At 44.3% G+C, this 23,286-nt stretch overlaps 1 protein-coding gene across 5 annotated transcripts in view; it reads left to right on the top strand.

Moving 5' to 3' along the window:
* Positions 1-776: 776 nt before the first annotated feature.
* The window catches only part of MBNL2 (muscleblind like splicing regulator 2), a 75,239-nt gene continuing 52,729 nt past the window's right edge, over positions 777-23,286 (top strand). For all 5 annotated transcript variants that reach the window (XM_084262575.1, XM_084262573.1, XM_084262574.1 and 2 more), the window contains exon 1: positions 777-1,062. In XM_084262575.1, coding sequence (XP_084118701.1) covers positions 889-1,062 — 174 coding nt within the window. In that variant the 5' untranslated portion in view covers positions 777-888. The remainder of the gene's footprint in view (positions 1,063-23,286) is intronic.

Genomic DNA, 23,286 nt, shown 5'->3' with positions numbered 1-23,286 from the left:
TAGAATATTACTGCAGTACGTATTGCAACTGGTTATTCCCTTCTCACACGTAACTTCACAAAGGGGGCTGATTTTGTTTTGGAGAAAAAAAAAAAAGAAATACAAGTGAACATAAGCAGTATGTTTATAATATCTGATAAAAAGGGATGATCGGTTTCATAATGTTGATTTGAATGAGTTGCAAGTGAACTGATACTATATTTGTTTTGTCAGGTCAGTGACTTAAAAAGTGCCTTTGTCGAGTCACTTTTATGAGCGAGGACTGCTACACCCCTGTTCTCAAAACCCCGTCTTTGCCAGCCAGACATTGCCTTCACCTTACGCCTGGCAGAAGATACCTCAAGCTGTCTCCATTTGCCAATCAGTTGATGGGAAACTGAAAGCAGAAAAAAAAGAGAGGAAGAAGAACTGTTGTTATTCCTGGGACATGATCAAATGACTGCGTTGCTTTTCTTGTCTGATCAGTACCAGCAAGCGACCGTCAGAGAGTTCGCGGTCTCTCCAGGAGTGCCATTGCACTGAAGGACCTTGGCTTAAAGCTGGTGCACCCGGGATACAGTCGGCGAGCCCACGTGTTTTACAGACAGAAATGCGACTGAGCATGGTTTTTCCCAGCCAAAAGTCTACAAGTGGGACTTAATGATTGACTGCTTGCTGATAAACTTTCTCTGTTTATTCTGCTCTGTGTGCATTGGACATCATTAGTCATCCCCCACATTTTTTTAAAACTTTCTTTTCAATTGGAATTGAATTTATTTTTTTTTGTTGGATCCCTTTCCCCCATCCCCTGTTTTTTTTTCTCTCCCTTCCCTTCATTGTTAGTTTTGGAGATTTCTTTGGCATAATTCACTTGACAGCAATTTTCAAATTTGAAATCAGCTTTTCATCATGGCTTTGAATGTTGCTCCCGTCAGAGATACAAAATGGCTAACATTAGAAGTGTGTAGGCAATTTCAGAGGGGAACTTGTTCACGCTCTGATGAAGAATGCAAATTTGCACACCCCCCTAAAAGTTGCCAGGTTGAAAATGGAAGAGTAATCGCCTGCTTTGATTCCTTAAAGGTAAGAACAAAAAAAACCCCACAAACAAACAAAAAATTGCATGTGTAGTGAAAATGCTAGTACATTGTGCTGGAAGTAAAATGTGAAATGATGAGTTACAACTAAACCAGGTTAATCAGAAAGTGATTTGTCTTTGGTAAGATGCAGGTTAATTCAAATGTTATGACAAATAACTTTTCTTTATTGAAGCTTTGAAGAGATTTCTAAGTATTTTCTTTTCCAGTGTCAATCTGTTGTTTATAAAACTTGTGTGTGACTGTGGGACACAGGATTGCTTACAGCTGGTGGGGCAATTGTATTCTCCCTAGTACATTTTATGAATTGATCTCTGTTTTGTGGCAAAGAAAAATGTACAGTGGCATAGTACTAGGCCATTACCAGAGTCCTAATGAAGCACATGGAAGGAGTGCATATTGTCTCATGAAAATCAACAGAAGTAAGAATTTGACACAACGATTTGTTTACCCTTGGTATTGGGGACTCCCAGATACATCGATAGCATTGGTAATTGCATGTATGGATAGTAGAGATAGCATCTTAAGTTTAGAACAGAGTGAAGGGATTCTCTCATTTGGAGGATATTTGGTGATTATGTTGTTAGGCCATCATCTTCTTCTGACTTCCTAATGACATCAGGCATGCTTTAGAAAACTATTTTAAAAGTTCTGTGAAAATACTTTGTGTACTGCTTAGAAGAAGATTTAATGACCCTGTGGGATTTGGGGAGTACACAGTGTTTTCTGTGATGATACATTTGTGTTCTCATGTCAACAGAAGGAAAAAGCAATTTTCATATAAATAATTAAAGGGCAAAATCGAGGATTTCAGATTTTATTTTGAAACTTCTGTTTGTGGTGTAGAGCACTTGCAGAGGTGCCAGCTGTTTGAGCTGGAGGCTTCTGTGGTTATCACCTGCAGACTGAAACTGGAGTCCCAGTCTAGGCTAATAATTCCATGGAAAGAAATCCTCAGGGATCGGTGTGGGTAACTTAGTGACAACCGACATCATTGCTCAGTGGAGAGAAGTCCAACACCGTGCAAAAAATGTAATCAAAGCCAGCAGGCGTGTTTTGTCCTGGCACAGGAGAACACCTGCTCCGAGGGGCCACCTTGCTGCAGCCTGTGCTTTGGCAGCTGAAGTGATGCTGCTTCATCCCACTATCCATCATCACCCTCTTCCCAGCCGGCGGAAAGGAGCCTCCCATCTTGTGCTTTCTAATCAAGTCTGTTGGGTTCTATTGACTGTAAAGATGAGACTATACCAAGTAGCCAAACTATGGCATGAAGCAGCAGAAGTGGAGGTAGGGGTGTCTTCCCACCAACCCTGCTGCGGGCTGAGGGAGAGATCTGATAATGAGAGGACAACTTCTTCCATTGGCACAGCTCCTCGCCACTGAGAGTGAGTCAGAGCCCTGCATTTCGGTGCGCTCCTGGACCCCTCAGAGCATAAAAAGCTTCCAGGGTTCATTGGGAGTGCATGGCCCTTTGCTGTGTCAGCTGGTATCCTGGCATCCATTGCCTTCGGTATTCCAAAGGGTGTTTGTAAGCCACCATATGTATGTGGAGAACATGCAGTTTGCATATACTGCTGGCTGAAGGACTTAGGCCATCAGTCACATATGTCTGTCTGATGTGGAGCTTTCGGAAATACCGGTGCTACCCAGACAGCTTCAGAATAACGCTTTGGCACGCAGCAAGCAGGATAGCATTCCATGTAAATAAACAAACAGGATGGGCTGGAATTATAGATAAAATCAGAACTTAATTAAAGAAAAAAAACAAGAGCTGTTTTCCTTGCTGAACACTGAATCACACTTTAATGCAGGCAATTATTTAAAGTTTATTTACATAATAATATCTAGGGCTTTGGAGGCTTAGCATTTTAACTGTCTTGGTTTGGTGTACCTGCTGTAAAAATAAATTATGGCGAGCCCATTGAGTCTCTTCAAGTAAACACCTTCCTATCCAGAGGAGGCACAGAGTTCCTTTGGCCTCAGACTGAGGTATGTGTTACATATAAGTGCTACCTGCTAGTTAAAGCTGCTGCCAAAGAAGTCAGTGATCGTGTGGCCAAAGCATCTTCGTGCTGACTTACCCTTAGCCTCAGGGTTGTTGTAAGCTAGCAAAAACTGGTGTTAGGACTAAAGGAAAAAAATCCCGGGCAGGGATACACACCTCCATGACATGCCACATCCTCTGTTGTGCTCCCACAGCCCTTTTTGTGATTTTTGTGGTGCACCAGGTTGGGAAATGGATTGTGGTTAAACCTGAGTAGCTGTTGTAGCTGCGGCTGACAGAAGGGAGAGGGGTCGTGTGGGACCAGCAGAGTGCTGGGTTACTTCTGCAGGTGATAATGCCTTGGGCCAGGCTTCTGGGGTAATGATTACATCAGAGTCCAAGTTTTCTGAGGTAAAGAAGGACGTTTGTAGGTCTGTTGGTTGCCAGTAAAAGGTCAACAGAATTAAGCGGACACTGTTTGCTCTTACCTCGGAGGGGATTTTTGGCTCTGAGTACCTGTCATTGCAACAATTGACTTTAAACCCAGGAAAAGTTGCAACAACAACCCTTTGGACTGATTACAGTTTTGAGGATCCAAAATGGTTACTGTTGAAGACTGTCTGGGCTCTGAATATCCCTTATCTGTGAGATGCTCCAGGCTAGACAGAAATAGCTAAAGACTAATGAGCCTGGTTCAGATTCAGGACAGAAACTTGCTGATTTCAAGCCAGGTTCTGCTGTGCAGGTTTCTGAGATGTGGCTCAGCATTTGTTCCTCACTCTTTGGTGGAGGACAGAGCCTGGTTTATCCTAAACAGGAGGCTTTGTGGTGGGCTAAGGGAGTGTAGGTGGGTCATTCCTGTGCACTGGATGGATGATGGGTGCAGCAGTCAGCCAGAAGCATGCCTGTTAGCTGGTCACAGCATCACCTCCCCAGCCATGGGGATCCCTGCAGCAGAAGCCCCCCCATAACTCAACTAGCTTGTGTGGTCACATGCGCACACCCAAAACTGTACTCATGTGAGTGGCCTTGGAGAGCTTGATGTGAGGATGAAAGTGTCTCTGAGCTAATCTGAGGTGGATGAAGGGGTACTTCCGAGGCCAGGGCCCCCCCGTCAGTGGGGGGACGATAGAGGATGCTGAGGAAGTGCTGCCAGAGCCTCATCTGCTGCCTTAAGCCCTCTCAAAGCCTTTTTTGAGCCCTTATAGGCTCTTTTTTGGAGGCTGTGGCGTTTGTGCAGTGGGAAGGGTTTGCAAGGAGGCCTGTCTGACTGGGAAGCTTGGATTTCAGGAGCTGCTCTGTTTATATTTTGACACTTCTTGCTGGGTTCAAGTAGCTTAATTTAACAGTGAAGGACTCAGATGTGTAACACTTAATAGATCACATTTAGATCCCACCAGGTTGAACGCTATAAGCAAACCTGTTTTCAAGGTTTTCTTGTCCTGCTAGTGGCAAAGAAGAAAATGCCTTCAAAGGAATACTAACGTGTAATGTAATGCCCAGAGACAAGAATGTGCAACACATTGCCGTATTTGAGCTTCAGTGAAAAAAAACACCCAACATTAAAACAAATGATGGTGTCTGAGAGGGGGAGAGAGGAAAACCTTGGCAGATGAGAAAATAGGATCATATGCATTTTGCTGGGAGTTGACTCTCACGTTTGCAGGCAAGTCTGGGTTTTCAAATCTGGTGTTAACTTCTTGACTCGCATTATACCCATTTTTGCAGGTCAGCTACTAGAAAGGTATGTTGCCTAAGCTAATACATATAACAGGGGAGGTATCTTGAAGATACTGTCATTGCAAGTTTTATGGTGGTAACAAGAAAATGAAAGCTTCTGTAGGGCTACAGATGGCTTTTTCTGTATTTTTAATCTATTTACTAGCGTATAAACACTTCGAACTGTTCTATTTATTGAGCCAGCAGACTAGTGTGAACTGTTCATTTGCATTTTCATGAAAGCCTTTTAAGAATATGCCTATCTGGTCTCATTTGGCACCACAGAATAAAAGGTAATTGAAAGCTGTACACAGAGACCTGTTTACCGAGTTAAAAGGGTTCCAGGAAAAAAAAAAAAGTAAAAGAAATTTTAGGAACATCCAATTAGTTGAAATAAATCTGGAACTGAAAAGAACCTGTTTAAGATGGCTTCAGTTTTATTTAGAAAAAGGGGAAAAAATAGTCTTTGTAAAGTGAGCAGGCTTTTTATAAGAGAGTGAGCTTGGAGTTGGAATGCAGTAGGTAGTTACTTGCATTCCTGTGATTCTCTTGCTTGTCTCTAAATGTTTTACAAACACCAAAGATTTGGGATCCTCACGTAGTTTGAAGTAGGTGATACCTGCTCTTCCTTGGCAGGTGAGGCAGCCTGGACAGGATGTAGATGAGCACCATTTACAGAGGGGATTGGCAGTGTTGTCTATACTGGAAAGCATTTAAATGGGTGTTTGTAGTGTCCTAGCTGGCCGAATTTCTGTTGATCGCCCGGTTATGTCGTGTGACAGTTGAAAGACAAGGTGAGTTCAAGGGCTGTGCCTACAGCTGATGAGGAATAATGACTGAAATGGGCAAACTCAATTCTCCTGGGTGACAGAGTGGCTTATTCCTTCTGGGCCCATGAATTTTGCCTGCTTTGCTGCACGGTGACCCAATTTCAGGGGGAGTGCAAGCTGCCCTTTTCAGTAGTTACGGGCTCTGGGGAAGTTACAGGCTGAAACTTTCCAGGTGGAGGCTGCAGAATCCAGGTCTCCCTGCAGAGCAAAGAGTATGGTCACACACTTTTTCTTTCACCCACCTCTGTTTTACCTTGTAAAAAGCCCAATAAAGTGCAGGTAGTCTGAAAATACCACCTAGCAGAAGCTTTCAGATGTCTGAGTTGCTGCAAAGTGTGGGCATGAAGAGAAAATGTCAATCAAGGGCAATCTGAGGTGAGTAGGTCCAAAGCCCGAGAGAACTGGTGGATGAAGTGGCCAAGCCACTCTCCATCATGTCTGAGAAAATGTGGCAGTCTGGTGAAATTCCCACTGACTGGGAAAGGGGAAAAATAACCCCCATTTTTAGAAAGAGAAAAAGGAAGATCTGGGGGAACTACAAACCAGTCGGTGTCACCTCTGTGCCCATCAAGATAACGGAGCAGATCCTCCAGGAAACTATGCTAAGGCACATGAAAAATAAGAAGGTGATAGTGGCAGTCAACAGGGCAAATCGTGCCTGACAAATGTAGTGGCCTTCTACAGCTTGGTTACAGCACTGGTGGATAAGGGAAGAGCAACTGAGGTCATCTGCTTGGGCTTGTGCAAAGCATTTGACACTGGCCTGCACCACATCCGTGTCTCTACATTGGAGACATGGATTTGACAGTTGGACCACTCAGGGAGTAAGGAATTTGCTGGCTGGTCACACTCAAAGAGCAGTAATCAATGGCTTGATGTCCCAAGTGGAGACCAGTGCTGAGTGGTGTTCCTCGGAGGCTGGTACTGGGACTGGTGCTGTTTAACATCTTTGTTGGTGACATGGACAATGGGATCAAGTGCACCCTCAGCAAATTTCCTGATGACACCAAGTTGTGTGGTGAGGTCGACATGCTGGAGGGAAGGGATGCCATTCAGAGGGACCATGACATGCTTGAGAGGTGGGCCGGTGCAAACCTCATGAAATTCAACAAGGTGAAGTGCAAGGTCCAGCACATGGGCAGTGCAATCCCATACACAACTGTAGGCCGAGCAGAGGATTGAGAGAGCAGCTCCAAGGAGAAAAACATGGGAGTGTTGGTGGACAAAAAGCTCAACATGAACTAGCAATGTGTGGTTGTATCCTAGAAAGGCAACTGTATCCTGGGCTGCATCAAAAGGAGTGTGACAAGCAGCTCCAGGGAGGTGATTCTGCATACTGCTCTGGCAACACCCCACCTGGAGTACTGTGTCCAGCTCTGGGGTCCTCAATCCAATAAAGATATGTTGGAGTGAGTCCAGAAGAGGGCCACAAAGATGAGCAGAGGGCTGGAGCACCTGTCCTATTAAGACGAGCTGAGAGAACTGGGCTTGTTCAACCTGGAGAAGAGGAGGCTACAGGGAGATCTTCTGGCAGCCCTACAGTACCTGAAGGGGCCTAAGGGAAAGCTGAAGGACTGTTTACAATGGCATGGAGTGATAGGACAAGGGGGGATGGCCTTAAGCTGAAGGAGAGCGGGTTTAGATTAGATACCAGGAAGAAATTCTTCCCTGTGAGGGTGGTGAGGCCCTGGCATAGAGAAGCTGTGGCTGCCCCATCCCTGAAGTCATTTAAGGCCAGGTTAGATGGGGCTCGGAGAAACCTGGTCTAGTGGAGGGTGTCCCTACTCATGGCAGAGGGATTGGAACTAGATGATCTCTGAGGTCACTTCCAACCCAAATCATTCTGTGACTCGCAATTAATTCTGCAGGCTCCCTCTGTATTCACAATAGCAGTGACCACCCTGGGTCAGATCAAAGCCCCATCTAGCATAAATCTAGGTGATTTTTGCCTGGACTTCTGTTTGCAAGGGACATGTTTCTCCCCAGTGAGTTCAAAGGAAGTCTTATGAAAGAAGACTTTTTTTTTTTTTAAAATCCATGAAAATACTGAAGGCCCTGCTTGTCTAGGCTGTGGGAATTCTGTGGCTCAGAATAAAATGCAAGGGGTCAGATGTAGCATGAAACTATACCATTCTATTTCCTGAGACTGTATTTCACTTTACACCCAACCTACCCAACTGTGAGCTGCTGCTAAAAAGAGGTGGTTACATCCAGTCCTGTGTCCTACCACACCTAGCTCCTTTTTTTAAAAAATCTCTGTTCGAGCTCTTATGCAGCCATGCAACTCAGTTGAGCTGATCCGAAGGAAAAGCAAGAACTGCATTAAATGCAAAATGAAACTATTAAATTAGGTAGCAAAGTCAAGCCTAAATTGAGACACAATGGTGCTCAAGAAATGAGAATCTCAGAAGATCCTCCTTACATCTGAGTTTAGAGACTCTCAGTATCACTGGTTCCTGTTTTTCTGCAATCCCCTCTATTTTTATTTTTGAGTTGCCTCATGTAGTTCTTCCAGCATGCACAAGTTCCTTTAACACTTTTGGTTTTGCCTTCCTCCCATCTATTCACAGAGCTGTTTCCATGTTGGCTCTTCTGGCTAAACTAAACATAGGGTTAAAAAACAACTAGCTCAACTGCTGGGTGGACACCAAACTGGGTAGGGAAGTAGACACTTGTGAAGAGAAACCCGCCCTGTGGGAAGGCTGGATGAGTGGGCTACCAAGAACCTTATGAAGCTCAACAAGTATAAAGCCTTGCACCTGGGAAGGCGTAATCCAGGAGTGCAGCACAGTTTTTGGTGAATGACAAAGTCAGTTTGAGTGAACAGTGTGTGCTGCAGTGCCAAAGCAAGCCAACAGGATGCTGAGCATCACCAGCAGCGATGATGAAATCATTATCCTACTCAGCGCTTGTCAGGCCAGGCCAGGGATACTGTGTTCAGTTTTGGTCCCCACTGTACAAAAAAGATGGGGACAGGCTGGAGCAGGTTCAGAGAAGGGTCATGAAGATGATCAGAGGAGTGGGAAGGCTCCCACATCAGGAAAGGCTGAGAGAACTGGGCTTGTTCAGCATTGAGAAAAGAAAGCTTAGGGGTTACCTCATCACCATGTTGCAGTACTGAAGGGGTGGCTGCAAAGATGATGGAGACTTGCCTTCAGACAAGGAGTCACGTGGAAAAGATGAGGGTGATGGGCACAAGTTCCTCCTGGGGAGATTCTGATTGAACACAAGGTAACAATTTTTCACGATGAGAACGATCAGCCATTGGGATAATCTCCCTGGGGAAGTGGTGGATTCCCCAATATTGGACACACTGAAGATTCAGCTGGATGGGGTGCTGGGCTGTCTTGTCTAGACTGTGCTTTTGCTGGGAAAGGTTGGACCATAGATGATCCTTGAGGCCCTTTCCAACCTGGTATTCTTTGATTCTGTGATCCTGTGGCACCCTTACAAATCTGTGAGCTTGGCTTAAATTGGTTTGGAAAGTGTCAAACAAAACTGAAATTAACCTTTAACTATCCTGTTACAGAGTCTTTAGCTTTTTAAAAAATATATTTAAAAAAAAAAAAGGGACATTTGCTCACTGCAGAGGCAGCTGTGCCCCTCACTAGGATTTGTCCCTCTTTCAAGAAGGACATTTCTTCTCTGTTTGGCAGCAAAGTCTGGAGGGGCAGCTCAGCTCTGCTGCCCATGGTACTTAACCTGGTATTTAGTATGCAGAAGCAGGAGCCCAGGGCTGGCCCCTGCAGCAGAGGGGCACTGACCATCAAGTCAGCTTGGAGGACTCAGTCCTAACCTGCTGCCACTGGCTCTGCCCTCAAAGAGAAACTGTGAAAACCAGAGAAGTTAAACCAGTTCAGGTTCATTACATAGGCTGTTTTGTTTTCTTATTTGTCTCTCTCTGCACAGCGCTGAGAGCACCAGGTGGCCCTGACTGTCACTGGTATCCCATGTCACCACCTGACCTGTCAGATTTTAAACCCGTGCATCTTGTCTTAACTTGATGTAAGTTATGTTCTCAAAGGAAAGTCTGGTTGGACAGCTGGTCACTGAGCAAACCCAGATCCTCCTTCCCTCTGAAGCAGTGGCAAACCCCTCTTCCCAATCACAGGGTTCAGTTGGCAGAGCCTCTCTGTGATAGAGCAGATGCCTTTCACAAGCAGGATGGAGACCTGTTGCAACATCTTGTGTCTCCTTTGGCCCGTTACAACCGCCTGATGTGGACAGGTGGGTGTTTACCTGCTATTTTAACTGTCATTTTTGGTGTGGTAGAACTTGCTGAGCAGGTCACCTGGCCCTTGGCCTGGGGAGGAGGAAGAGCACCAGTCGCAGAAATGGTGGAAAGAAAAAGCAGTTAAAGAATAGTAACTGAAGGCTGTAATAAAATATATCTTTATGTTCACTGAATCGTGCCATCCTGAGAGACCCCCACTACTCTGTTAGCAGTTCCTGGGCAGTGGTCTCGTTGGGTTCAGTTAACTCCTGGAGCTGGCTGCTTCCAGAAGCCCCATCAGAGACTCGCTAAGAGCACTCCGAGGTGGTCTGCTATCCCCCCCTTCATCTCAGTTTCATCTGCCCCTTGGTTATCGGTCTGGTTATGCAGAGGAGCAGGCACACTGGTTAGTGCTGCAGAAAGGGCATGGTGTTTAGCATATACTCTCCAGATTTTCAGGCAGTTGGGGGTCCTTCATACACCTATCAATTCATAGTGTAGTTTATGTTGCTGCACCAACCTGTGCTCCCCTAAGCTTTTTAATAACCAGTCTGTGGGTGTAGTGAAGGCAAAATTCAATCAGAGTCTGTGACTCATCCCATCACTAGGATTTTGAACAGAAGAGCAATTGCTCGCTGCCCACTCCTCCCCCGGCTCCCTATTAGCTCAGGTCACTGTTCCCACAGGCTTGCTCTCTCCAGGTCTCCCCACCTACTCTTTATTTTTCTGGCAGGTGGTTCCTCTTTCATTTCAGTCTTTTTTTTTTTTTTTTCCTTTCTCCTTGGCCTTGTGTATGTAGCTTTCTCTCAGCTCAGGCATCAGCTGCTCTTCCCAAGCTGTTATACTTCAACTGCATCATCAATACAAAAGGAAGGGTGGTGTTCAGATGCAGAATATTCCTGATGTAAAAGCCTAGCAGGGACAAGACCCGTGTTCTTATTAGTCCAGGTCATTCCCAGCACTGGAAATATTATTTCAGCCTAAAAAAACAAAAACAGCCAGAATTGGGGGGGTTGTTTGCAAATCTGTTTGACAAGCATAGCCCTCTCAACTTTGATCTCCTCATGCAAAGACTGGCACCTTGTTTTTCAGGAGGTGGATTGTATTGGAAACCCATTTAAAAAAAAAAAAAAAAAAACAAAGCTGTTGTGGATTTAGAGTTGTTAGAACATACCATTGAAAGCCTGCTGTGAGGTACCCATCCCACAGCTGAAATTCGAGAGGAAATCGTGTCTGTTTTCTGATGTGTTTCTGAAGGCTGTGGGCATGCTGTGCCACACAGGATTAGATTCCTGCAAGGTCTTATGCACAACAAAGAAGAAATTATTAATGGGGAAAAGAAACCATCTTCTTATCCTCTTTGTCTATGAGCTGTATGGTAAGGGGTTGTGAACAACACCCCGAAAGTCAAGTAGTCCCAAAGCTTGGCAAGACTAATCATTGAGGGGTAAAAAGCAAGCAGATGACCCATAGAAAACAGCATGGAAGCTTGGGGGGTGATGCTGCTGTGGTGCAGCACCCAAGTGTGTGTTTGACGGCTCAAGGGGCCAACAGGGCTGTCCTGCTCCCCACGGGCAGCTGGTCACTCACTGCTGCACGACACAGTGCTGCTCAGTGCCGTGCTCCTGACTGAAAGATGGCTTGATGCAGACACCACAGTGTAGACGTCCCCTCTTCCATGAGGCCTTACAAGTTTTTCTCTCTTGCTTGCTCTCAGCTTGATTTGGCTTAAATGAGAGTGGATCCATGGTGTGCAGTTCTGTGGAAGGCTTGGGCTAGCAACCCATCAGGCGCGCTGCTGCCGCCTCACCTGCATGTTCTGTAGGCCAAGAACCTTTTAAGTCTCGTAAAACCTAGTTTATTTACTTCTGTTTGGGCTTTGAGCACTCTGTAGTGAAGCTATGCTTCTGACTGAAGGGGTTCAGGTACTATCTTACATGTTGTCAGGAGAGGAACTTACTGAGTGTCAGTCTGGTGACACCTGTGAAGGTAACACAGTGGTGATAAGAAGAGCTTAGTTGTAATTGAGAAGCTAACTGACATGCTGGGACCTACTCTGTTGGTTCAAAGTGAGTGAAAAATGACACCCAGTGTGTCAGATGCTACAATCATAGATTCACAGAGTGGTTTGGGTTGTAAGGGACCTCAAAGACTATCTAGTTCAAATCCCCTGTCATGGGCGGGGACACCCTCCACTAGACCAGGCTGCCCAAAGCCCCATCCAACCTGGCCTTCAACACTGCCAGGGCAGGGGGCAGCCACAGCTTCTCTGGGCAACCCATACCAGGGCCTCACCACCCTCACAGGGAAGAATTTCTTCCTGGTATCTAATCTAAACCCACCCTCCTTCAGCCCAAGGCCATTCCCCCTTGTCCTGTTACCCTATGTACTTGTAAACAGTCCTTCTCCAACTTTCCCCTCAGCCCCTCGGGTACTGGAATGCTGCTCTAAGTTCTCCCCGGAGCCTTCTCTTCTCTAGGCTGAATAGACCAGACTAGGGCCCAGTGGCTGTTGTGAAACAGTCCCCCCAGCCACGTAAAAAACTCTACAGAAGCCAACTTTTTCAGCTGGATGTAACATGTAAAAGTCAAGAGGCATATAATGGTGGTTTTTTTCCTAAGATCACTTTCTAGATTAGGCCATTACTTTGAAATTAATATGTGCTTGTTTGCTGTGGGTAGGACCTGAGTCTTTGGGCTTGATTCAGTTGCCCAATCAGAGGCATCTGATAGTATTTGAGGTGCCCTAGAGTGCTCTTGATGGCTTTCCAGTGACGTATCGGAGGAGTGTGTCATATCAGCTGGCACAATGCAGTGGTCCAGGATGTCCCAGGGTGCTCCAAATGGTCCTGCTGACTTCTCTATGGCAACAGAGTGAAGCCCTTCTCGGGTGGCAGCATTAGCTCTTGTACTAACTGGAGACTCTGACGTCAACTGCTTTGAGTAAAAAGGTGGTTAATGCATTTGCCACAGTGATGACCTGGCTGAGGGGAAAGCTGGGGTCTTGGCCAAACCCAGAAGAAATCGTCTTCTGTAGCAGAAAAATGCCCTCATGGAGACCAAAAAAGGGGACAGACATATTCAGTGTGCACTTTATAGTTCACCATTGGTAATGTCAACAGCTGGTGTAAACACACTAATTTGAAATAGATGTGACCTGTGTAAGTGGGCTCATCTTTTGTTATCTGTGACAAGATAGCGTGATAGACATTGATGTGTCATTTTAGGCACAGCTATGTGATGACAGTGAATTCAGTCGATTTAGAAATGAAAAGATAGGCAACCTTTTGCAAATCTAAGCTGAATAGTAAGCGTAAGTACCTCTTCATTAAGGTTTTAGAGCTAGAAATTATCCAGAATATGGTCTATGCATTTGAAAAATCATGAAAGTTAAAACAATAAACCGCATTCCCCTGAAAGGTAATTATTACTTCATTTGCAGAAGTAAATGAATGTCAAGTGTCATCAAATATTCATGTAGCTAGTTTCTGATACAGAATGGGAAGAAGTATTTGTTTTTCAAGGAGTATCTTAATGGTGCTTTTCCTAAGGTAGTCAATAGTTATGAGTGTCATGAAGATGCTGGCTACTGCCCAAGTGTGTCTTGCCTTACCTGTGTGCTTCACAGCACTGGTCCTACAATATGTCAGTGTTATTAAAAACAGAGGCATGGGCTTTGCATGTGCAGAGATGGAGGTATGTGGATATCACTATGGAGATACTGCACCTCGGAGCATCTGTAAATGATGGTGTTGATATGAAGGGGATTTTGTGCTTCATGTTGAACACGCTCTCATGCCATTGAGGTTCCAGCCTGTGACAGTCCTTGGTATAAATCAATACAAATATTAATTTGCTGCAAAGCTCTCACTGCTTCAGTGAGAGCAGCATTACCTGCTTAGTATGCACGAACCGGTTTGTGTTCGAAGTGCTGGAAAAGTCTACTGTTCTCTTTCTCTAATTGAACCTTCTGGCTATAATTGGTTTTAGTCTGGATTCTCGAAGAAATGAGGCTTGTGCAATCAGGCTGCCTCTCTTTCCCTCCTCCCTGTCCAGGTTTTGGCTAGGATAGAGTTAATTTCCATAAGGAACCAGGACAGGTGTGCCGAGCTGGCCAAGGGTGTTTTCCATACCTTGTGAGGTCACGCTCCCCATAAAAGGGGGCTTCTCCAGGAGGGGTGCCTCTGGGATGTCCTGGGTGTCTGGCTGGTTATTGGGTCAGTAAGTTGCCCTGTGTTGTCACCATTGTGTATGTCCGGTTGTAAGACCTGTTGTTGTTATCTTCCCCTCCTGTGCTGTCCCAGTTGCCTTTGTCTCACCATTCTCCTCCCTATCCCACTGGGGTGGGAGGGAGCAGGCAGCTGCCTGGTCCTGCCAGCTGAGGCTGAATCACGACACTCCCCCCCTAACTTGCAAACCCACCGTCCAGTTTCATCCAAATTTGACCAAGAGCTCACAGTCTCAGAGATACTACAAGTTCCTATGGGTTTTGTGAGAACAGGCAGCTAAACAGTAGGGTGGAGAAAAAAACGAAAGACCTGTAAGCCCTCTCAAAGGAAAGAAGAGGTCCTCAGCGCAGTCAAGAGGAGATCTGTACAACTCAGTTAACCATAAGGAGGTCGGCTTTTGGAATTTGCAGTCGAGCGCGTAAAGCTCCCAGCTCCCTCTGTGCCGGTGCCTGCAGCACTACCTGTGCGGCGGCAGCAGCGCCCTGGTGCTGAGCAGCAGCTGCGGCAGAGCCGCTTGCAGTCGTTCCCTCCTACCTCCAGCCTGAGCTTGCTCGCCAAGTGTAGCCTTCATGATGTTCTTCCTCTTTCCCCCTTTTCAAATTGCAGATTTATTTTACCGAGTTGTAGGTACGTACCTTTACTACTACTACTTCTTCAGGGAGAAGGAAATTTCCATTGGGAATCCAGGTTTAGGTCTTATTTTACATGGACGTGCAAGGCAATCAAAGGATCACAGATGACAGGTGGGGGAGGTCAACAATGACACCTCTCACTGAAGCTGGCTTAGCCTGGAAAGCACCACAGAAATTGCAAAAGGCAGCAAGAGAGAGAGCAGGAGAAGGTGTAACTCTCCATAGACTATGGAGTTAGAGCTCATCCAGACGGAGGGAGTTTGCAGTTACTATGTCTGCTGCTAGGCTTCTCGAGACATTTTTCTTTAGAAAACCACTTAACAAAGTGTACCAACCCTGCAAACTATCCAGGGAGCAGAGGTGACTGCATTTTATGCAAGAACCATATGCCATTTTGTCCTGAGCTCTTAGCATCTCATTTTGCTGTCAGGGCTTTTCCCATATCCCTGTGCAGGAGTGACCTGGTCTTTGGTATTACTCAGGGCTGGCCCAAGAGATAGTTGCTCTGTCTTTCTTCCCCCAAACTCAACATTTTTGCAATGTAATTGAGTCCTTCACTGTTCCACACATAGGTGACCTTTTGAACAAATATTACTATTAAAAAAAAAAATCCCCAAACAGATTTAGCCAGCTTTCCCTAAAGCACCAACAGTAATATAAGCAAGTTTTCCTTTATCAGATATTCCAACGTGCCAGATGTTACAATACATATAATGTGTTTAATGAGCAAGGGAGTTTCTTATTAGGTAATTGAATAAGGCTGTTATTCCTAATTAGTTATTTGCCTTTCAGTCCTGGCTGTTGCAGAAAGATCCGCTGTGATCTCTGTCAATTGTCTCTCGGTGCGCTTTGATTTGCTATAAAGCAGCTGTGCATCAGCAATGAGCGTGAGAGTCAGAGGTGTGAAAGCAGCCAACCAGTTTCTTATGTGAAATGAGAAACGTTATCACCGGCTAATTAAGTAGCACGTGGAGGTCAAATGATCCCTAGCATATCTGTATACACAGCCAGATTCTACCTAGTGGGTTTGTTTGTTGATATGGATGTGGAAATATCAAATGGAAACGTAGCACAGTAAGTTAACAAATGTGCAGCTTCTTTAGATGCCACAGAGAAGTGATGGCAAATTGATTTCTTGTTTCTGTTCAAGAGAAGTTAATTAACTGGTGCACCACATAGGTCTCGTTGATCCCAGCGTGCTTGTGATCTTAGGGTGCTTCATTGCTTGAAACAAGGTGTGAGTAGAACGGCCTGGAGGAAGAGGGTGGCACTGCTGAAGCATCACAGCTCAGCCGCAGACACTGCTGCCCTGCATTGCTGCAGATGCCAGGAGGGACCAGAGAGGAGAGGACAATGCTGTTTGGAATATGCTGTGCTGATTTCCTGGTGAAGTTACTAAGAATAAAGCATGGGCATAGAAAGGGGAAAGCTGCAGCTAGAACTGTGTGTTGCATGTAACGTGAAGGAACCTTCTCTCAGAACTCATTTTCTTCTGATACGATGATGAAAAACTGGAAGGTAGTGAGTTGGAGGGACAATGTTGTTAGGAGAGTATTCAAACAGCATTGCCTGTTTCTTGGCTTGGCTGTTTAATTCAGACTCATAGGGAATAAACATTTGCAGTGCAACTGTAGGCAAAAAATGAAAAAAGTCATCTGAAAGGAAGGCCAAAACTTTCTGATGCAGCATCTGCAGGATCACTATTAAAATTCATTAAGGTTTCTTGCCTTCACATTTCCTATGTGCATTCTCCAGTTTAAACACCTAACCATAATTTATCAATATAAAAACAGTAACTTTATTATGCTTTCTCTTCCCCAAAGCACATGGAGGGGACATGATTAAATTTTACTTAATTACAATTTCCAAAATGTGGTATTTTTTTTCCATTTTCTTTCTAAGGCTGCGCAGCACAGACCTCTCTTAAAACCCTGTGTTAAGTTTACAGTATTTGTAAGTCTTTTCTTAGTTACAGATCTGCTGTGGGTATGGCTTACACCAGTCTTAAAATTAGTGAGCATTAACTCAGAAGATACCAGCCCTTGTATGTGTATTTAAGCACATCTCTGCTTGCAAAATGCATGTTGCGTCTGTCTGTTTTGAGCTGAAATAGTAACTCTTCTGTGTTCAAGTCACAGTGACCCCTCACTTCACAGCAGACCTCTACAGGGTAACAAATGGATAACCTTGGATGCTGGAAGATGTTTATTGAAATGGCGGCTTTTGACGTGATGTACTCCATTATTTGAAGCAAATTGTTAAACATCTTTGTGCCTTTCTTTTCCCCTTTGTGAACGGGATGTGAGTCTGTTGGATGTGACTCTCGTAGGTTTTGGGGTTTTTTTATTATTCTCTCTTTTCTTTTAGAAGTAGGAGAAATTAATAAGCCGTTCAAGGTTAGTAGGGAGAGACAATGCTTCTATTAGCATTATTTCCCTGCTAACATGGCTGGAAAAACCAAGAAACCTCTATGCTCACAAGCCTTTCTTTGGGTCATATTTATAGATAATTATAGAGTGCCTTGGAAATACAGAGCATGTTTGTCAATACTTGTCCAAAAAAATAGTGTTTTTAAGATAATCTGAAAGAGGTTGCATCCATAACATTATTCACCTGGGAGTCCGTGAATGAATAGATCACGTACAGAAGTATAGGCACAAAATATTTAGCCCCTGCTGTGCACTAGAGTTGGTGGATCCAGAATGCCCTGGACAGAGAGGTACTCTCACAACGCAATGGTAATTTGCCTGTGGGTTCCTGACACCCCAAAACCTTGTAGATTAGGGTGAAACAGTGGAACTAAGAGCAGCAGAGGTAATTTGAAGAGATGTATACCCAGAATTATTGAGGGTAGCTGTTTTGTCTACCTCTACCAGCTTGGGGATTGAAGCGTAAATTGCAATCTGATGCTTAGGGGAAGAGCAAGTCATTAATATAGGTCCCTTGGACATAGTCCCTAAAGTCAGGTCTCTCCCTTTTAGGCTGTTGGCCCAGGTGTTTAAATTTGGGCTCCCCAAAAGTGGAGGGAGGTTGTGTGGGAAGCCCTTTGAGCAGAGTATGTGTCCTAGCCACCTCGCAGCCGTAGTCACATCCCGGTGCTACACTGAGGAGCATTTAACCCTCAAAATGCCCCCTGCCCACTAACAAACGCCCTCCCTAAACTATTACAGTAAAAGGAAAAACCTGCATTGAGACATACAGGCTGAGTTTTGGGTGGAGAACTGAGGGCTTTGCAGGGAGTGGGTTACAAGCGCTGGATTGCACTGAAAGAGCCTAAGGTCTGCTCCCATGGGGAGTGCAGCTTCACTTCCAGGTTTTTCAGAAATAAGGTATGCCAGAGATCCTCAAAACCTATCAAACACACAGTATTTTTGTTTTCAGGCTAGGCTATCTGCTGAAACTAGATACAGTCTTGTCTGTTAACTTCTCAGTGGGAAAATGTTCTCGTTTATTCAGGTTTTCTCTAGTCATCAAAACTGGATACCCTTGAAAGGTATATGGTAATATCTGAACACACTCTTAATTTTCACCTGTATCCCAGCTGTTTGGTGTTAAATTGGAGACTCAAAACTCCAGTGAGGTTGATTGTTTATTTATTTTTAATAGATGTTATATATATATTTGATATCATGTATATATATATGTGTTCTGTTTTATAATACATAAGTATATATACCTGTTTTGCCTCCCCTGCTGCTCAGCAAAGGTTTTCTCTTAAGCACCCCACTGCAGTTTTTATGCTCAGTGCTTTGCTGAGGCCGGAGGGATCTGAGCCCCCTCTCGTGCTTTGCTAATTGATATTCTATCAAGCAAGGACTTCTTAAAATCCTGATACCATTCTGGTACATTAGCAGATTCCTATTTTATTCATAACAGCTTAGAAAGATAGCTTTGAGGGAGTTGTGGAAGTCAGAGGCTTCGGTGCTGCTTTTCATCGTGGGCAGCCATGTTGCTTCTGTGTGAAACTTATTTACCAATCTCCATACTAAAAGTGGGTCAGGTTTTTCTAAGGGTTGGTTTTGGGTTTTTTTCTGCTTCTATCAGAAGACTTTCCTATGGCTTTGCCTCTTTTGTGCATTACAATTCCCAGCATGGATTTATTCACTGCCAGTTTACCTCTGTTCACTGGAATGCCACAGTTATTCTGCAGTTCAGGCACAGACATTTCCCCTTCCCACCATCTCTCCCCTGCTGCCCCAGCTTCTCCTGGGACTTTCACTAAAAACGGGAACCCTTCCTCAGCTTGTGTTGTACTTGGCCAAAAGAACCCCACCATGCTTTATTTCCCTGCTTGTAAGAGAGGCTTTCCTTTCCTTGAGCCACCTTGGCAGCACTCGCCCATGCCTGCTCCAGGCCAAATGTATCTTACTTGGTCATTGGTGACCAGAAGCACATGCAGCATTTAAAGCAGAAGCCTTGCCACAGGAGCTTTCTGCTTTTCCTAGACAATCCTTGTACTTGGGGCTATGATTACCTTGTCTATGGGTTGTCACACTGGTGTCTCCACCATCAGTCAGCAGTTGATTCATGGACATGGAACATCAGTGATTCTCTTCTCTGGTGCAGCCAGCTAACCAGCTCCATCCCCAGGTTACAGTCAACTTATCTTCCTATATCTGTCTGAACTGATGCACAGGGTTCAAGCTGCTGGCTAGAAATACTTTGTTCTTTCATACGGTTCTCTTTTCTGGATTTCAAGGTCATCCTCTGTCATACCCTGATTCTTCTCTCTTCCCATTGCCAAGTGAGCTTGAGTAATTGTCACATTTAACTAGCTTAACTGAAGCTTCTGAAAAACACAGATCTGTTGTCCTGGAGATATGAAGCTTAACAGTGCAATCAAAATGGTTGGTTTCTGCATCTGTGACTTTATAGCCCCTCCAGCCTATGCCCCCATGGATGACTTCTCCTGGAACTGATCCCATGTCCAACTAAGCCAGTTGTAAACCTCCAGTTGATTTCATGGGGCACTTCTCTGTCCCCACGTTTTCTGTTCCACAGCCTGTTTTGCTTGTTTCCAGTATGGTGCCTTAATGGTTGTTCCCCTACCTGGGGAATTAAGTGGCTTTCCTTCTGTCTCAGGTTTGTACTTTTTGTTTATAAATCCATTAATTTAAATACTTTGGGAGCTCTCAGCTGTGATATCCCGACATGAAATCCTACCTGTAGGTTTCTGTGAGGACCCTTTTAGCAAGAAAAAAAGCCACTGACACTCATGGTCAAGGGTTCTTTAAAAATTATCTGGTCAGTGATGTGCATCAATATGTGCTTACACTGTTTCTGTGAGAGGCAAGTGAGATTTGGGTTTTTTTTTCTTGCTCCTGCAGGCCTTAAAAAAAAAAAAAGGAGGAAATCTGTAAGATTTATCTTCCCTTCAGTTTCCTTTTTATTTTGAAAGGAATGTTTCATGCTTTTGCTAAGGGTGTGTGTGTTGGACTCCTTGTTTTCTTTTGCTTTTTTTTCCTCCTTCTGTCAAAATTCCATCTCTGTTTTCCATCAAGGATATGTGAAAAATATTTTCGATATATATCATTAAATGGTTTCCTTGTTCTTATACTACTCCCTAGGCATCTGCTGCCGACTGCTTTTAGAAACAGGATACTGGGCTGGATGGCCCTTAGTCTAACAGTACAGCTGGTTTTGTTTTCTTAAATGCTGAATCATTTGTCAGAAAAAGTGATTTTTATTTATATACTTGTATGCAGCTGCAGTGGCTCTTGAGAAGTGAAGTCTGCGGTTTGCTCTTGAGAGTATGAGGACAAATTCAGAGGTGTACAACAGCTCATCTGAGTAATTACAGAAGTGTTCCTAATTGTAACCTTCTGCTGAGTGCTGAGGCACAACGTGTGTGTTGCAATAAAATGTGCAACTTGTGCAAAGTCAGGATGCTCGAAGAGGAGAGTGGCGACCCCAACGTCAGGCAAAAGAGGGGAGCTGCCCCGGCCTGCACTCCAGAGGGGAGAAAAGGGATGTCAGAAGGGAACAAAATCTACCCGAGACTTGGTAGCCGTTGTTGACACTGCTCGGGAAGGGCAATAGAAGAGAACTGGGAAGTTTTCCAAATTCCATAATAATTTATCAGAACTGTAAAGGGTCAGTGTTTCATTAGATAGTTTAGCAGAACTTTAAGGGCCCATGACTACAACATTTCACACATTCTTTCTGAAATTTGTACATTTTAACATTGCTTTTAATCCTTAAATGTTTTTTTCATTTTAATACGTAGAATAATAAAAAGTTAACATGGGTTTTGGTGGGTTTTTTTTAAGAAGCACACATAAAAATGTGAGCTCTGTTGCCTTACAATGTTATTTTTTGGTTTGTTTTTTTTTAATTCCTAATTCATATACCACTGAAGCCAGTGACAGGTTTGTGGTAACCAGCAAGGCATCCAGATGTAGCTGAGAATCATAGAAACACTGGTTTTAATGACAGGGGACTAGGAAGATAGTCTTGCAGTGGTAGCCTCGGAGCGAGGTCTTTCAAGATTCTGGGGCATTAATCTTTCCTGTTTACGTGTCCATATGTGAAGGTGAAAGCTTTCCTGTTCTCTGGGGGTTAGGATTTGTATTCACAGAATTTTCAACCGGGTTCTATATTTGGTCATCAAAGTTAGACTTTTACTTTACTTTTACTCTACTTTTACCCATTTAGTCATCAGAACCGGTTTTAAAGTTATGTGCACTATCATCTGACTGAATTATTTTCCCCAAGGTTAATGTTTTCTGTGTACTGAGGGTTTTTTTTAATCTTACCACCTTGTACCTGTATGTCCTTTTTTATATTTGTAAAAGGAGAAGCTAGAAATTTTGAAAACCTTGACTCTTATTTTCCTGTTCTAAATTGTCAGAGCGTTTACAGATCCTGGGCTTTGTTGACTTGTTGCTCAGGAGTTAGTTAAAGTTGGCCGAATATCTGTCCTAAATAGTTCCTGGCTGTGGTACTTGGAACAGCAGTTTTCACTTCTCCGGTGATGGTGAGCTAGCCAACAGGCAATATATTTTTATCTGACTCTGCTGTCCTTGAAGCGCTTTCATTTTAAGGAATGCCAACGTGGATTTTTGTTTTACCTTTAGAGGAAGAAAAATTTAAACTTCTGGAATATTAATTTGGTTTTTCTAACTATAAGGCTGCTAAAAAGATACAGGAATATTAGTGTTAGTCCCAATCTATTCATGAAGAAAAGTTCAGCCTGGAGAAGAGAAGGCTCCTGGGTGACCTAATTGCAGCATACCAATACTTAAAGGGATCCGACGGGAAAGTGAGAAAGGGACTGTTCACCAGGGAGTGTAGTGATAGTACAGGGGACAGTGGCTTTAAGCTGAAAGAGGGCGGGTTTAGGTTAGATGTTAGGAAGAAATTCTTTACTATGAGGGTGGTGAGGCCATGGCACAGGTTGCCCAGAGAGGTTGTGGAAACCCCATCCCTGAAGTCATTTAAGGCCAGGTTGGATGGGGCTTTGGGCAACCCAGTCTAGTGGGGCATATCCCTGTCCATGGCAGGGGGGTTGGAACTAGATGACCTTTGCGGTCCCTTCCCACCCAAAAGACCACATGCAGTGTGTTTGGTACACGTTACCTTTCCAAATAGAAGATTATGTTTATCTCAAGGCCATTAAATAGGTGCTTATGTATAGCTAATTGTTTGAATGCACAGCCTCAGGCTGGCCCTGAGAAGAGGCAATGGGACCTGGGGGCAATGGGTATTGTGTGGTGTCCAACAGCTGAGGGACTCCACTAGCCTCCGTAGGCAACTCACCGCTTGGATCCATGTGCCGTGGTATGGGCTTGGGCCATGTGTGGGTGCAGAGAAATGTCACAGAACGACTCCCTGATTCCCAGACTACGGAATGCTCAATAGCTCACAGTCCCCTACAGCATTAGGGAGGTTGTGGGGGAGCAGTAGTTGGAGTGTTGAAGAGCAGTAGTAGCCATTGTGTTTCCACCATAGCAGGTTTGTTATCGTCCTCTTTGCCACAGGGATCTGAAAAATGCTTCACGCAAGGTCTTGTGTGTGTGTGTTGTAATGACAAGCATAAAAGGTAGATTTAAAGCTTTAGAATCATGTTTTAGAGGTCATCATAGGTGATCAGGTTTTTGTGTGTCTGCAAGAACTACATGATAAATTGGCAGACAGCTGTTTGATACGTAATTTGTTGCCTGGTACTCGGATAGCTTTAACATCTTCCAACTGTGAACGGCTGTATCTGAAATTGCTCAGAGACTTGTAGCTCCTTCTGAATTCTAGCACTCCAGGAGTAGTTAACAACTCTGTGTAAGGCTTTGTATTTCCAAAGAGCCACATTTAATTACCTCGTGATTGGCCTTTATGTTGGGGTTTTTGTTAAATGATGAGAAAAGTTTGTATCAGACTTGCTGGTGTTTTTTGCATTGTTTCCCTGTAGTCTCCAAACTGGTAATTCCACTTGTTAAACTGGGTTGGCTTTTGCAATCTCCTTTGTTGTGGGATTCTCCTTTGCTTCCCCCAGTACATTCCAGAAATTATTCGCTTGTGGGCAACTCTGTTTATAAGCTTGTTTAATTTCTGTTTGATGTTTGAAAAAGGCTTTTCATAGCTCTTACCTTTGCTTTGGTTTTGCTATGA

Source organism: Gallinula chloropus, assembly GCF_964237585.1.
Source record: "Gallinula chloropus genome assembly, chromosome: 1".
NCBI lineage: Eukaryota > Metazoa > Chordata > Aves > Gruiformes > Rallidae > Gallinula > Gallinula chloropus.
This window is presented reverse-complemented; position numbering and strand designations above follow the sequence as displayed.